Source organism: Arachis hypogaea, chromosome 13 (genome assembly GCF_003086295.3).
Source record: "Arachis hypogaea cultivar Tifrunner chromosome 13, arahy.Tifrunner.gnm2.J5K5, whole genome shotgun sequence".
Classification (NCBI taxonomy): domain Eukaryota; kingdom Viridiplantae; phylum Streptophyta; class Magnoliopsida; order Fabales; family Fabaceae; genus Arachis; species Arachis hypogaea.
This window is the reverse complement of record NC_092048.1, coordinates 49,739,580-49,755,558: the sequence shown is the minus strand read 5'-3', so window position 1 is coordinate 49,755,558 and position 15,979 is coordinate 49,739,580. Positions and strand designations below refer to the sequence as shown.

Here is a 15,979-nt window from a genome sequence, read left to right as displayed (position 1 = left end):
CCATTTCCTTCAGCATTATCATTTTCGTTGTCGTCTCCATTTCCATTCCCGACTGGTTGGCCCAACCTCTGCACAGCTTGCAGAGTCGCAACAGCATTAGCCTCCATGGTGTTCACGAGATTCGCCATTGCCGCCATGAACTCGGCATGGTTATCGTCCGGTTGCTCATTCCTACTCTCTGCTCGTGAACGTGTACGACCTCGTCTACGAGTGGCCATTAGGGTTCCTGTCTACACCAAACAATCGATATCAAGGTGATCAGTCTCAATATCAAAAGCATAGTGCTCCAATTATCCCAAACAGGCACTCACAAACAAGCATGCTATGCAATATCAAATAGATAACCTAATAGCATCAGAGAAAAAGACACACAGAGTATGCAATGAAGCACAATCGGTCTATCTCTCAGGCTCACGAGGACGAACCGCTCTGATACCACTAAACGTAACACCCTAATTATCCTAAGCCTTACCTCGCGTCGTAAAGCAAATGTTAATCAAAGGTTACGATAGTTCTAAGCTCATACATATAATACATAGAAAGAATTAATATAGTCTAGAAGCCCGATGAAGGATATAGCTCAAAAATAGGATTTAAAAAGTGCAAAACATACACATGAAGCTACTAACTTAACGCACAAGATATAGATATAATATAACAAAATATCAGAGTATAATGGTATAAGAATCTAGCCACGGCTCGCGGAGTTTAAGCCGGCTAGCTATATACAGACCATATAGAAATCTGAAAGTTTAAAACAGCTTATACAAGTTTCTCTCTCAAAGTAAGCCTCTAGGCAAAAGTAAATACAAAAGATGAGAGAACTAAAACAAAATAAACAAAAGCCTCCAAAATATATCCAGGATCCTCCGCTTCTGTCACCATCAAAGAAACTCACCGAGGTGGGTTGCGACCTGTATCTAAAAAATAACAACAGAATATGGTATGTGAATCGGAGGTTCTCAGTATGGTAACAGTGCCCAGTGATGTAAGATATAAGACCCCGGGACGCCAGAGGCAATCCTAGAACTTCATATCCATCACAAGATTCATCTGAAAGCATGACTAAAACAGTAAAGTATAACTAAAATCTTAACAATATAAAAGCGTAATCTAACTTAAAGGATTTTCTAATCTAACAGCTCTCCGCTGTCCCACAGCCTTCACTAACCTACTTGAATACGACAATACCCGAAGGTTCACAAGTAGCTGAATATTTATTCCAAAAGGGCTTATTTGATTCAATCGTACCGCGTAATTCTTTAAAAGGATCCTCCATGCGATCCTATCGCCACCGCCTTCCGAGCCTCCTCAATCCCAGTAGAAAGCACAATTAAGTTCAATGCAAGTAAAACACAAGTATATGCATATATACCAAGTAATTCAAATAGGCAAATTAGGCAAGCAATTACAAGTCGACAAAACATACAAACAGATAGAAGATGCATATGATGAATGCCTGTCCTACTGGCTGTGATATCACATTGTCGGTTCAACTGCCAACCCGACACATCTCCATGGAGATGTCGCCCTTCAGAATCATGATTGGGAACCCCCGAGATATGGTGCTCGGCACACCATCCAGGATTTTGTGCCTGCACACTCTCGTGATCCGAAGGGATGCGAGCGGGATACTCTTGCCACGGACCTCACATCTCAACGCAAGCAGGATGAACCACCGCCCTTACGCCGCCGCCGCTATGTCGACAGGCGGGATCCAACTGCCGTCCCTGCCGGGTGCACAGCGTCTCATCAATCTCAATATAAAAGAGTAATACAATGGTTTTCAGAAAAACATTTTTCATTATAGCATGGATCCATCATTTCATTCCGAGTCCTCGACTCATCTCAACCACTGTCAATTCAACATTTTCATTCTGAATTCAACAGAACAATCCACCACATAATGAAAAATAAAAAATCACAAACAATATTATCAGTTTTAAATTATTTAATAAGCAAATAGTTAATAAAAATAACAAGAAATTACCTTGTCTAAACAACTCAACAGCAGCATTAATATTAGGATGATAAGCTGCCCAAAAAATACAGCACACAAAAAATTTACTTAGAATAATTTTATGTCAACGAATAAGAACACTAAAATGAAATTTATTATTGACAATAACAAAGAAAAAAAAAATACAAACACGCATTAATAAAACAGAACAAAGTAAAAAAAAATAACTGAATTATGCACCTTTGCACTCTGGAATGTCAATTTCGCACGACACATCCAATCCACTAACAAGACCAATCCAAATAAAAATTAAGTAACTAATTAAAATTTGGAGTTGAAAACGAACTCGAATAGTAGGGTTAGGGTTCTAAACTAAAAGGGGTTAGGGTTTCTATATTTTAAGTTATTAGACTATTCAAACAAAACAAATTACAGGTAGGCAACAAATCATAAATAGACAACAAATCATAAATTTTCAGTGTAAACAAATGAACACAATCAAGGCACTACTATCAACATTCTTATTAAAACTACTAAAGTCTCTGTAGAAAATATAAATATAACAAAATTAGAATATCAAAACAATTAGATAATCAATGAGTGAATAGTTCAACCAAGGTCATATCCAAGTAAACTAATGATACTGATTTTCTAGGAATAAAAAAGAGGGACAAAGAAGTGTAGGGTTATAGTATAACAAATATCAACAAGGTAAAAAAAATAGAAGAAAGAAGGGAAGAAGACATACCTGGATGAAAGAGAAAGGGTAGCATCGCAGCTGACAGAGGCAAGCGGCGGCAATATCAAATGATAGAGGCATCAATTTGCAAGGGAGAACCATGGTAGAAACAAGCTTCAGTTGGACACTCGTCGACGGTAACAATGACTGGAGTCGTGGGAAGCGGTCGACGATGGCAAAACGGCAGGGGATGGTGGTGATGAGGGCTAGCGGCAAGACAAAAAGAGAAAAGGGAGAGAAGTGAGGCTGAAGATGTAGCAGAAATAAAGGGGAAGGGTTCGTGAATTCGCCAGTAACGTACATCCAGTGACCAAAACGGCACGTTTTATTTAATTACCGTACCATCGGATTTTTTCGCTCTTAAATCTGACGGTAATGATCACGCCGATTTTTTCCCCTCCAATTATTACTGGCAAATTTACTGTTAGAATCCGAATCCGAGAATAACTTTTTTACCTAACAAATTTATTACCAAATTCACTAGTAAATTCGTCGCTAACCTCCGACACTAAATTTGACTGTATTTAATGTTTTTCATGTAGTGTTTTGACACTCCAAATTATGAAAATTATTTAATATTTTAAAGGCTTTTATGTTATATTCGCTTAGCACCCAGATGCATGAATTATGTTACAGGTGCAAGATTTATGTTTTCTATGGTAGTACTTATTCTTTACAAAGGTGTGAATTATGAATTTGATAAACAGTGAATTAGATCTTTGAATATATAAATCTTTATGTGCATTTTTGTGCGAGGATGAAGGGATTGTATCTATCATCTCTCTTACAATAGTTAACTTCTCAGGACAAAGTGTACGTTTCTTTGGACGCATTTCTAATGTAAGCATTTTTTGCTCCTTTGAAGCGTTTTACATACAAAAGAATGATGTTATGCTTTTGAGGTATGATATTATGTTGTAATATGCTTCTAAAGTAGTCCGTTGAGACTTAACTTCTAAGGTCATTTTACTTTAAGTTTAGGCTTTCTTAGGTTTAGGTATTTCCAAATGTGATTACATTAAGGAAAAAAAATTCCTTAATACATTAAACATTAGATTAATAATTAAATTAGTCTTTAAAAGATAAGACATTTTTCAAATTCGTCCCTGAAAGATTTTTTCAATCAAATTGGTACTTCAAAAATTACGAATTAATCGTATATGTCTTTCAGTTACTCCACTCACAATTTTCGTCAACGATTGATGATGTGAAATGTTAACTGATAGCATACATGACACATAACATGTTCAATTAGACGTTGACTAAATATGTTTACAAAAATCTATCAATTTAGTCACTAGGTCATATTGGGAATAAGATTTTTGTAATTGGAAAAAGTGACTAAATTAATAAATTTTCATAAACATATTTAGTCAATATCCAATTAGACATATCATGTATTATATATGTTATCAATTAATGTTTTACAATATCAATCTTTGAAAAAAATTGTTAATGAAGTGACGGGAGGACAAATATGATTAATTCGCAATATCTGAAGAACTAATTTGATTGAAAAAAAATCTTTCAATGATAAATTTGAAAAATGTCTTATTTTTCAAGGACTAATTTGATTATTAACCCATTAAAAATTAGACATCATTTAATGAATATTAAATTATATTTGTATTATTATCAAAACTTAATTTGAGATGCTAGTGGGGCTAATAGTAGGACCATACCAGTTACAATAGAATAAGGTTACTTGTTTGATGAGTTTACCAGATGCTCAAACGCTGAAATCTTCTCAACAACCTACACTACAAGAAAAACGGTCTGTTGCGCACACTTTTTTCTTGTCATACTTTTATGAAAGTGACAATTAATAAGAGATTTAACCACATTTTAGATTTCATGCTTACCAAAGCGTGACTATAAAGAGAAACATGCATGCTTTTAAAGCGTGGCGAAATATTTTTCATTATCACATTTTTGAAAGCGTCCCTATTTTTTCTAACTCTTTTGACGCCCATAAAAAGCGTGGCAACAAGGTTCCCAGGACTTTTTTCAAAAAACTGTCAGAGAAAGGCTCTCGATTCACTCTACTATATTCTCCATACGTCGGCGCCCCCTTCCGTCTCTCCTGTAAACCCCTATTCCTCCCTCGGCGGTGACTCTCTCTGGCAAGGTCTCCCTCGGCGCGCTCTCTCTCGCAAACCCTCAATCGTCGCTCCTCCCTCCATCGCTCAGCACCCGCTGCCGTTGCCGTCTCCCTCTCCCACACTCGTCGCACCTCTGTTTCCTCTCTCAACCCTCCTCTTCGCCACCCGTTAGCGCCAACCGTCAGCCACGTTCAGCATTCGCAGCGCCGTGGTAAATTATTTGGTCAAATTTTTCCTTGATCTTATTTTTTGTTTTTGAATTTAATTTTTTGTTTTCAATTTCTTGGTTCTTCATATTTTCTAATTTTCCTAAACTATTTTTTTTTCTATTCTGATATTTGGTTTAGGTTTTGTTTCTAAACTTCTTGATATTTGGTTCTGTTCTGCTGCTGCTGTGGTAGTGCTCAGCTGCTGCTATGTGGTGCTGAACTGCTACTGCTTTGCCTGTTCTGTTCTGCTAGTTTTTCTACATCATATCAGCAGGTTAATTTTTTCATACTTTAAGCATTCACGGTTAGGGTTTTGATTGGTATTGATGGTTTTATTTATTTGTTCAGAGTTTCCAGTCTTTGGGTTTTATTTGGTCTAATGTTTCGTTCTTATGCAAATGTGAAAAGGGAGATCTTTTGTTTTTGGGTTTTATTGGGTTTGATGTTCTGTTTTCTTAGTTCTTACTTATTCTAGCGTTGTGTTTAGTCTGTAATTTTTTGATTTTATTTGGTTTGATGTTTGTTTTTATGCAAATGGAAAAAAGCTATTGAGGATCATACTCAGCTTCAAGAATTGAAAGATTAGTTATAAGTGTGATTAGTTCAGAAACCCGACATGGCGGCATAATGTTTCATTTCAATTAAATATACATGTATTAAAAAATGAAGATAAAAGATGCACCATGACAAAAATCAGTGTGAAATGATAGTACAGAATTGTTTTCGTATTAAACTTCATTTCTGTATTAATATTATTTGTATTGGAAGAGAATGTTCATTGAATAATTGGCTTGTTAATATATATTTCCAGTACTTCTATTTGGTTTTCATTGATTCCTACCATTTTCATATGTAGCTACTGCTCGAAAAATTACAGTGAAGTCTTTTTGGATTTTGCTCCAAGTTCTGTCTCAAAACTGAATGAGAAAGATAACTACACCAGGAAGCATTGCCAGCTCATTGTTGTCCGAGCATACATGTTGCCATTGATGCATGTCTGGTGTTTGGTATTACTATTTCAGTTGTTGTATGTTCTAAGTTTAATTTATTTTAGGCTTTTGATAGTTCTTTATCTGCTGATGCTGCCGCTGCCACCTCTTATATTTTGCCTCTGCAGCAGTGTTGCTCCACTGCTGGTGAGCCAGTCTGCTGCGGTAGTCCTTCTTAACTTAGTTTTCTTCATGCAATAAATCAATATGAAATATTGTTTATTAGAGTACTTTTAGCTTGCTATTCAATCTTAATCCAAATTATTCTATGGAGACAATAAAAGTAGTGGTTTTTACCAATATTATTGCCATGTCTTCACTTATTATGGTGTTGTTTGTTTGATCTGTTTCAAGTAGCCTCTTTTTCAACTTCTATGGAAATTCATGCCCAGTTATAGATGTGGTTGTGAGAAATGTAGGTAGCTCTTCCTCTTCTTCTGATCTTTCCATTCTTGGAAAGATTTTTCACTTGTTTTTTTATTTCTTTGTAGAGGTTAGTGTATGTTACTGTTATAATTTATATTATATTTTATATATGTTATGTGTGAATTATTCAAGATTAAAGGAGAAAAAGAGATTGATTTAGTAAGTAAAATGGAATTGATTTGACTCGTTTAAGTCACTTAAAAATTTAAACTTACTGAAGTATTCCTTTGAGTCTAATTAATTTATTTATTTGGTTAGAGTTTAGCTCATTATATGTGAGATATATAGTTCTCTTAGTACGTTAATTTATTTTTTATGTTTTCTTTTTAATTAATGATTTATAATACTCAAAACCAAGACCTTATTTAAGAGGAATAAGTGATGAACTACTTAAAATAACTATGCATTGTGGCAATCATATTTCAGTACTACTATATATTCTGGTAGTAGTTAAACTTATTACAAGAAGCAGAGTTTACAGGAACTTTGCTAAAAGAACTCATGTAGACCTTATTAACTGGCTGGTATGTCTTTGCAATTCATATTGAGAAGGACTAATGACTAATGCATTAGTGCAGAGTTGCGCTGAGAGCATACAGAGATTGCTAGAGTCGCGCTGGGAGGCTGAGAAGACCGTGAAGATATGTGAGGAAGGTGGAATCATCATCAAGGAAGGAGAGCGTGCAAGGGTTTTGGCTATTCTTTGGAAGGAAAATAGCGCCAAAAACTATGAAAAGAAGCAGAAGCAAACAAGTAAGAAGGAGGTAGGCCAAAGTGTTTACGAGCGCAAGAAATCCCTCAGGTCAGGTGCTAAGTTCTGTAATAAATGAAAATAGCGTTCTAGAATGTTAGGGATTTGGGGGGCATGGGTAAGGCTGAAATGGTGAAAGGGTTATGCAAAAAATATAAATTGGGATTCATTAGATTGATGGAAACAAAAGGGAGTGCTTTTCTTATCAGATCTCAAGTATTTTGGGCTACAAGTCAATTAGTCCCAAATACAGAGTAATTCACCTGCTGAGTTGACTGATTCCACCAAAGCCCACTACATGTCATAGACTTATAGGATGAACTATTAGTGGTAGTTGATACTTTTCTATTTATTTATTTATTTTTTAAATTTTTTGGGAGAGGGTAGTTCAATAGTTGATACACTTCAGTTCTGCTACACACAATATTTGTAGTGTTATAAATTTTCACTCACCAAAAAGCAATAGTTGAGTAGTTACATATTCTTGAAATGGAAATGATATTTTAACTCTCAATTGCTAGTATTTTAAGGGACAAAACATGTAGACTCACACCGTGTATCAAAATTAATTACACAACGTGTATATTAAATATTATTCATTAACCAATCATTCTATATAAAAATATATGTTTGATTTTTCGTTTATTGCAGCTTTGGTTAATAATTTAATATATCATTTAATTATTCTAAATTTGATTATTTGATTGAAAAAATATGTAAATATTCGTAATGATATCTAATAATAAATGAATGATGTGTTGTCCCAAGATTCAATTAGAAAAGTGATATTTCAAATATGGTGCACTAACAAGATTCCTGATGCTGCGCTTCCAGAAGGAGAAGACCATGAAGACCGCCTGAGGAACACTACTTCTACCAGAGGATCGCCGTGCCAGGTCGTCGTGGAGCTAACACCGGCGAGCTACCTCAAACACTCCCTATCATCGGTTAAGCCATCGGACCGCAGTGGAGCTCTCCTCTCGGCGTCTCTGGTCGCTTCTGGCGTGGTTTCTGATCGGTTCCGACTAGGCTCTGCAAGAGTTCCGAGTGCTACGTCGTGCGTGCTGGTGGGTTTGTTTGAGATGATTGATTCTTGGTACTGTGAACCAAGTGGCAAACGCAGCGTTGTTGTGCAATCTTCTCTCCCGGTAACTTCCTCACGGCCGAATTGACACTCTGTTTGGCCCCGTCTCTCTATGCTGGCCCTGGCTTTCGGAATTGAGATGATGGTTTGAATCTGCTGGCTGGAGTTGTCTTGTTCTTGGTTGGTTTCAAAATGCTCATTGATTCGGTACTATTTTACCTCCAAAATCAACTTCATATATAACATGTTCGATGAAATGCTCCATAGAGACATTTTCCTTGTAAACTCCCTCATCACCTCATATGTTCGCCGTGGAGACCTTGCCGCTGCATGGACCCTCTTCTGTGATGTGCGACGCACACGCTCTGACCTTGATGCACACACCTTCACCCCTGTCCTTCGTGCGTGCTCTTTGTTACCACTCTCTAAGCGTGGCAAACAAGTCCACACACACATGATCAAGACCGGTGCAGATATTGGAACTGTGGCAAAAACTGCACTGATGGACATGTATTCGAGATATGGGTATTTGGAACAATCCAAAAGGATCTTTGAAGAGATGGTTCACAAGGATGTTGTTGCTTGGAATGCTTTGCTTTCGAGTTTCTTGAGGCATGATCTACCCCTTGAAGCACTAAGTGTTCTAAGAGAAATGGGAAAGGAGAATGTTGAGCTCAGTGAGTTCACACTTTGTTCTGTGTTGAAATGTTGTGCTTCTTTGAAGGCCTTGGAATTGGGTAGACAGGTTCATGGTTTGGTGGTGTCCATGGGGCGTGATTTGGTTGTGCTGAGCACTGCTCTTATTGATTTTTACTCCACTGTTGGATGTATTGATGATTCTTTGAAAGTTTTCTATAGTTTGAAGGGTTGGAAAGATGACATGATGTATAACACTTTGGTTTCTGCGTGCATCAGGAATAGGAGGTATGATGAAGGGTTCAAAATTCTGAGCTTGATGAAGCCTAATGTGGTTGGTCTTACCAGTTCTCTGGTTGGCTGCTCTGAGAATCTGGATCTATGGGTAGGGAAACAGATTCATTGTATCACGATACGTCAAGGTTTCACTTATGAAACTCAACTGTGCAATGCCTTGTTGGACATGTATGCTAAATGTGGGAAGATTTCACATGCTCGATCATTGTTCGATGGAATTTGTCGGAAGGATGTGATTTCCTGGACATCTATGATTGATGCATATGGTCGGAATGGGCGTGGACATGAAGCTGTTGAGCTGTTTGAGCAGATGATGGAGGATGGCAATAAGGTGATTCCGAACTCTGTGACTTTTTTGTCTTTGTTGTCGGCTTGTGCTCACTCTGGATTGGTGGAGGAAGGTAAAAAATGCTTCAATTTGTTGAGGGAGAAATATGGTATTGAACCAGATCCAGAGCATTATGCATGCTTCGTAGATATCTTAGGCCGAGCCGGTAACATGGAAGAAGTATGGTCAGCATATCAAAATATGGTTGAGCAAGGTACTAAGCCTACTGTAGGAGTATGGATAGCATTGCTGAATGCTTGTAGTCTTAATCAGGATGTTGAAAGAGGTGAATTTGCTGCAAAGCATCTCTTGCAGATGGAGCCTGATAACGCTAGCCATATTGTGCTTGTATCAAATTTTTATGCAGCCATTGGAAAGTGGGATTATGTAGATGAGTTAAGAAGCATGATGAGGACAAAAGGGTTGGTCAAGGAAGCTGGCAATAGCTGGATTAATGTTTCGGCCTTCAGTTAATCTATAATGTTCTTCACTATAATGCTTGGTTAATCTATAATGTTCTTCACTATATACCATGCAGGAAAAACCACACTTGTTCCAATTTGAAGACAATTTCACAAGATGATGTTGGAAAAAAGGTCGATGGGGTGCCTGTGTTTAGTGCCCAGAACTTAGACATTGCAATTGCAACTAAAGGAATTAAATGGTGCATGTTGCTTATCTTCTTTGTTACGTATGACCCTAGTGTTATTTTCACAATTTGTTGTATGAAATTTAGTACCCATCATATGAATATGGATTTTGAATTGAAGGGTACCTCTCAATTTTTTCCCCAGAGAAGTGATTCAACAGGAATATCTCGTGTTTCTTGTGCAATTGTATGGATATGAAATAATAGTTGCTTTATCATAGCCTGTTTATTTTTGCCATTAATTTTTTCTTCTTTTTGGGTGTGTATTTTGGTTTTTGACCTTTTTGGCATTTTATTTTTCATCTCTACAATGGTTGTGAGCTGAAAATTTTTCTGTTAGGTTTGAAATTGTTTTGGTTGTTTACCCCATTCCATTATACCTAATGGTTGTAGAATATCTATAATGTATGATAAGAAAAGCACATAACAGAGTATACATTATGCTTACACTTCCTTCTTTTTCCTTTTTTCTTTATGCTGGATCTGTCAGGTATACTCCCTACTTTTTTGATAAAGGCGTGCTTGATAACATTCTTGAAGAAGCTGTTGATCAACATTTCCATACATTAATCCAAACTCGACACTTGCAGCGACGGCGAGATGTGGTTGATGACAACTTAGCAGCAGAAGTGATTGAGGAAATGAATGATAGTTTAGGGGATCCTCCAGAGGTAGGATTCATTTAGTGACATTTTATACTAGAAAGAGAGAAATTTTGTGAAGAAGAATATGATGTTGCTTATTGCATGACTCTGATATTACACAATTTTTTGCAATCATAAAAGCACTGAGTATGATCCTTCTTTATTAATCTTCTCATTTCTCTTGGAAAATTGTAAAGTTTAGTTTTTTTTTTTTCCCCCCTGTGATAGGTTCAGGAAGTCCCTAGATGAAATGGGCCATCCAAGTATACCACTAAGTGTTATTTCAAAAGCTGCAGAACTCCAGTTCCATTATACTGTTGACAAGGTAATCCTGGGTAATAGGTGGTTGCGGAAGCAACAGGCATACAACCAAAATTTCCCTATATGGTTGACTCGTTTGAGAGAAGGTACATTCCATGTTGGTTTTATCCTTTTAAACTGATTTAAAATCCAAATTCAGTGATTTCCTAGTTACGTCGATCTTATCATATATGTAAAATTAACAAATATTCGCAAGTCTGCCCAAGAATAAACAATAGTTATTCTTTCAGGTTAAATTGAATTCAGTTTATACTTTCACTTGTCGAAAGTGTGATTTAGCTTGTATTTTGAAACGCTGCTACCTTTTGGGTTCATCTACTATGGTTTTATTGTCAACAACAGAGCATAACTATTCTGCCTTTGCTGGAAATAAGTTTTCCAAGTGAGGTTTTTTATTTCCATACAGTGATTTGTAACTTTTTTTTATGGTTCTGTAGAAGTGAAGCTTCTTTGCTGAGGATTTCAGATTCAAGCAGCTGTCGTGATAACTCTAAAGGGGAAGATGATAGGAAACATTCTGAATGCATTGACTCCTCTTGTTTCAATTTGGATGATAACAATTCTACAATCGAAGACTCTCGTCCCAAATTTAGGCTACCTTTTGGTGGTTGGTTTCACCAAAAATAGCAGGAAAAAGTAGAATCCTCGAGAAAAGGGGTACACAAAGAAGATTCAGGACTGAGTCCCTTCCTTCTGAAAGTAACAATGATTGGTCTATCTACAGAGGAAGCCAACCAGATGAGCAAAGCTAGTTTGAAAAAGCAAATGGAGAATTTAACAAGAGTTGGAGAAGTCAGAGTTAGATAATGTGAGTGGTAGTGGTAGCAGTGAGGGCAGTGTAGAAGATAGAGATCCACTTTTTGTAGCAAACGTTGGTGATTATTATTCTGGTATTGCAAGAAAAGGACCTGGTGGCTGGATTCGTGGAGGAACCAACTGAAACCTTAATTTATAGAAAGACAACTCCATTTGCAGTTGCAACCTTTCAGGTAATTGTGCTCTTGTGGATATTTTTGTTTGTCTCCTTAATAAAATATAGAGAGGATTTGTTAGAAACTAACAGGTTAAAACGTTTCTGAGGTAGAAATAAACTTATAATGAGATAGAGGTGCACAATGCCACTGCATACTATGAGCTTGAGATTGGGGCTGGTCAATGTTGTAAATTATTTATGTTTTTTTCCTTGTAATCCATCAATATGTCCCATTTTGTTGACTTTTTGAGGATTCAAGTGAAACTTTTGTACCAGATGAATTGAAACTATAAATCTTAGAGACTATCGCCTTCTATATTAATGCTGTTTCGATTTTTTTTTATCAATACACACGTCTTGATAGTTATACTTACATTCATGGATGATTTTTATACGATGTCTATGGTTTATTAAAATTATTTACCTTATTAAAAGAAGAATGAAGCTTCACCCTTTTTATCTTTCAAAAAGATCCTTCCACTAACTAACTTGGATTGTTGTTCGAGTAGTTTGCTTATTTGTCTGCTTAAGTAAGTGTTGAAGATTCAAATTCTATCTTATCTTATGTATGTAGTAATTCACTTATTAATGATAAATTCTTAAATAAAATTTTGATCTAAGGTGAATTAATTCTTGGTCAATAAAAAAAAAGATTAAACAAAAAACCTTCCTCTGAGTGAATAAGAAAGGAGAATTCCCCTTGCCCAATAATACATAAGATGTGTCTTTGTTTTCAACAGCAAAAAACGAGTATTTTTCAGCTTACTTGATTAACACTCACTATAGCTATTGGTAGTGCAATTGTCATTGTAAGTTTGATCTCATGTGAAAGTGTGGAACTCAAGTAGTGGAGCATAAATATTGCATGATGATTAGAAGCACTTAATCACATGCCAGAAAACCTCATGCCTGTATCGGCTCTATTTACAAAATGGAAAAGTATAGGTAAACAATGAAAATATTAAACAATGTAAACAATAGATATATCGGATGTTCATTTTATTAGTGTACGGATGGTTATTTTAATATTAAAATTTAGAGGGTTAATTTGGAGGTATAGTGTGTTTTTATTTGATTGGTGATTGTTCATATTGTTCAACAAAGTTATTGTCCCCCTAGCATTCCCCTTACAAAATACCTTTCATAGTTTTGTTAAATGAGATTTTTTAGTGCTCCCTTATCTTTCTAGTAGTAGTTGTGATATTGAAATATAAGAAATGTTAGGGGCAGTTGTAATTTGTAGCCATCAATTAGTTATTATTAGTGTTTTTAATAGTGTGAGATTACTCATCCGACCAAATTTTAATAAAAATACTAGTCTCCTAAACTTTCTCTTAAAATATTTATACACACATTTTCTGCGTATAATTCTTAACTCATTAGAGAACTTGATAATTATGCAAATTATTTTTTTTAATTTAATCGTGATTTATCCTCATTTTAAATATATTTTACATTTTATTTTTATGCATGTATACAGTTACATATTATTTCTATATCAATAGAAATATAGAATATTTAACTTTCATTCATATTTGTAAATCGCCACCCAAAAAATACATTTAGTTACATTTTTTTTTTTAAATTACACGGTTAGTATATTAATCTTTTTTTTGTTGGCACAGAACAACTTTAAATTCTTATATTTGGTATATGGCATGTTTATGTCACCCACAATGTTTGAATCAGGCAATTTACGCAAATAAAATAAATGAACAAAACCTTTACGCAAATATAATATTGGCAATTTCCAGACGCAAATGCAACAAACGCAATTGTATATAATCCGCTACACTCTGTAGCGAAACTCAATTGCACGTAATTCGCTACAGGCTATCGCGGATTACGTTGAGGTTGCGTTACTCATAAACCGCTACACCCTGTAGCGGTTTATGCTCATATGGTGCAAGACTTATAATCCGCTACACCCTCTAGCGGATTATGAAGAGTGTGGAAAACTAGGTTGGCTTATATTTAAAAAAATTACACTTTCTAAAACCGGGTTTGTTTTGCATAGAATAAAGGGCATTTTAAGCCATTTTCTATGCAAAATAATTTTAAAAAAATGACTTAAAAAATGTTAGAAGTACTATAAAAGTTTGTAACATCTTAGTAATTTAAGTAAATACTGGTTATAACTATATTTTTCTTAATTTTTAAATTATTATTGACTATGTAGAGTATTTTTTTAATGTCCTAAGTCATTAGAACATTACAAATTTTTATAGTATTTCTAACATCTTTTAAGCCATTTTTTTAATTATTTTGTATAGAATAAAATATTTTTTTATAGTATAATTTAAATAAATTTATTTTTTTTCTCAAAAGATAAATTTTATTGGTGCAATAAAATAATAGGCCCATTTCGGACTTACAGCAAAAGAAAAATGGGAATTCCCCAACTAAGCAAATGTGCTAGATATTAACTCCTATAAAGACATGGAACGTTACTAAAAGGCGTGAAAAGGATAAAGTGAAAAAGAAAGAGTTTTTGGAGGAGGAGCGTGTTCATCAATGGAGGTGAGTCACTGCTTAAGTTTCAGACCTTGTATTAAAAAAATATTCATGAGCTATTAAAAATGGGCAAAAGAGTATGCATGAAATCCGAATTGATAGCTCATTAATATTTTAAAAAAGTCTCGTAATTAAATATTTTGTTAGCTTTTTTTAATGCATGAAATAAAATATATATTTTTTTAATTTTTAAATTATTAATTTTTTTAATCAATTATTAATTTTTTAATAAAATATATAGTTATAACAAGTATTTACCTAAATTACTAAGATATTACAAACTTTTATAGTACTCTTAACATTTTTTAAGTCATTTTTTTAAATTGTTTTGCATAGAAAATGACTTAAAATGGCTTAAAATGCCCTTTATTCTATGCAAAATAAATCCGGTTTTAGAAAGTGTAATTTTTTTAAACATAAGCCAACCCAGTTTTCCACACTCTTCATAATCCGCTAGAGGGTGTAGCGGATTATGAGTCTTGCACCATATGAGCATAAACCGCTACAGAGTGTAGCGGTTTATGAGTAACGCAGCCTCAACGTAATCCGCTATAGCCTGTAGCGAATTACGTGCAATTGAGTTTCGCTACAGGGTGTAGCAGATTATATACAGTTCTGTTTGTTGCATTTGTGTTTGAAAATTGCCAATGTTATATTTGCGTAAAGATTTTATTCATTTATTTTATTTACGTAAATTGTCCTTTGAATCACGATAAACCAAGAAATATATATCTGAAAAGTTGGTTTGGGTATCCTCGAACTCGCATCTTTTTTAAATATATTGAGCTTTTAGTTTTTTTACTATATTTGTCAACTCTCCTAGCTTAGTCTATCAATTGATATCTAAGTCATGAATATTGGACTTTCACCATCAACATATTGGTGAAGTGAGCAATGGTTAGTGACTAACAAAAAATGACAGGTTAAAGACTAATTTGTTGCTTGTCAATGGGTTGCTACATGTATGAAACGAGATTTAAATTTCCGACACTTGTTTAAGCGGACGAATGAGCTAATTATTCGACCAATTTAAGTTGGTTAAATGACATCTTTCTTGATCTATCCTAACTCAATTTAGTCAATTAGATGGTTGAAACTAGAGGTGCATATGGGGTCGGGTGAAATCGGGTTCACCTTGATCCGGATCCAGCTTTAAATAATTACCGGATAAAATTTTTGAGACCCTTATCCGGCTCTAGACTCGTGAAATTACATTATTTTTGGGCTACACTAAAACCGGGTCTCGCCTGGGTGAAGTCCAGATCTTGATAAATTTTGTCAAAAAATTATGACGCACTCATTTATAAAGAAGAAAAAAATATTTGTTATAGAGAAGTTGATAACTATACTTGAACTT

General features: G+C 35.0%; 1 protein-coding gene across 24 annotated transcripts; it reads left to right on the top strand.

Annotated features, from left to right (window-relative positions):
* The first annotated feature begins 4,480 nt into the window (after positions 1 to 4,480).
* On the top strand, positions 4,481 to 12,430 carry LOC114923969 (pentatricopeptide repeat-containing protein At5g66500, mitochondrial). Of its 24 annotated transcripts, XM_072211905.1 has the most exons (10): positions 4,603 to 5,012; positions 5,149 to 5,284; positions 5,867 to 6,164; positions 6,354 to 6,414; positions 7,004 to 7,227; positions 8,011 to 9,524; positions 10,060 to 10,185; positions 10,661 to 10,841; positions 11,043 to 11,221; positions 11,573 to 12,430. In XM_072211905.1, exons 6-7 carry the CDS (start codon positions 8,505 to 8,507, stop codon positions 10,102 to 10,104), a joined length of 1,065 nt encoding a protein of 354 aa, XP_072068006.1. In that variant the 5' UTR covers positions 4,603 to 5,012; positions 5,149 to 5,284; positions 5,867 to 6,164; positions 6,354 to 6,414; positions 7,004 to 7,227; positions 8,011 to 8,504; the 3' UTR covers positions 10,105 to 10,185; positions 10,661 to 10,841; positions 11,043 to 11,221; positions 11,573 to 12,430. The 24 variants fall into 24 exon arrangements, with proteins under 24 accessions (XP_072067998.1, XP_072067995.1, XP_072067993.1 ...); XM_072211897.1 differs by having other exon boundaries at positions 4,481 to 5,012; positions 5,203 to 5,284; positions 5,867 to 6,017; positions 6,357 to 6,414; positions 8,011 to 10,185; XM_072211906.1 differs by lacking the exon at positions 6,354 to 6,414 and having other exon boundaries at positions 5,867 to 6,005; positions 10,761 to 10,841.
* The last annotated feature ends 3,549 nt before the right edge of the window (positions 12,431 to 15,979 follow it).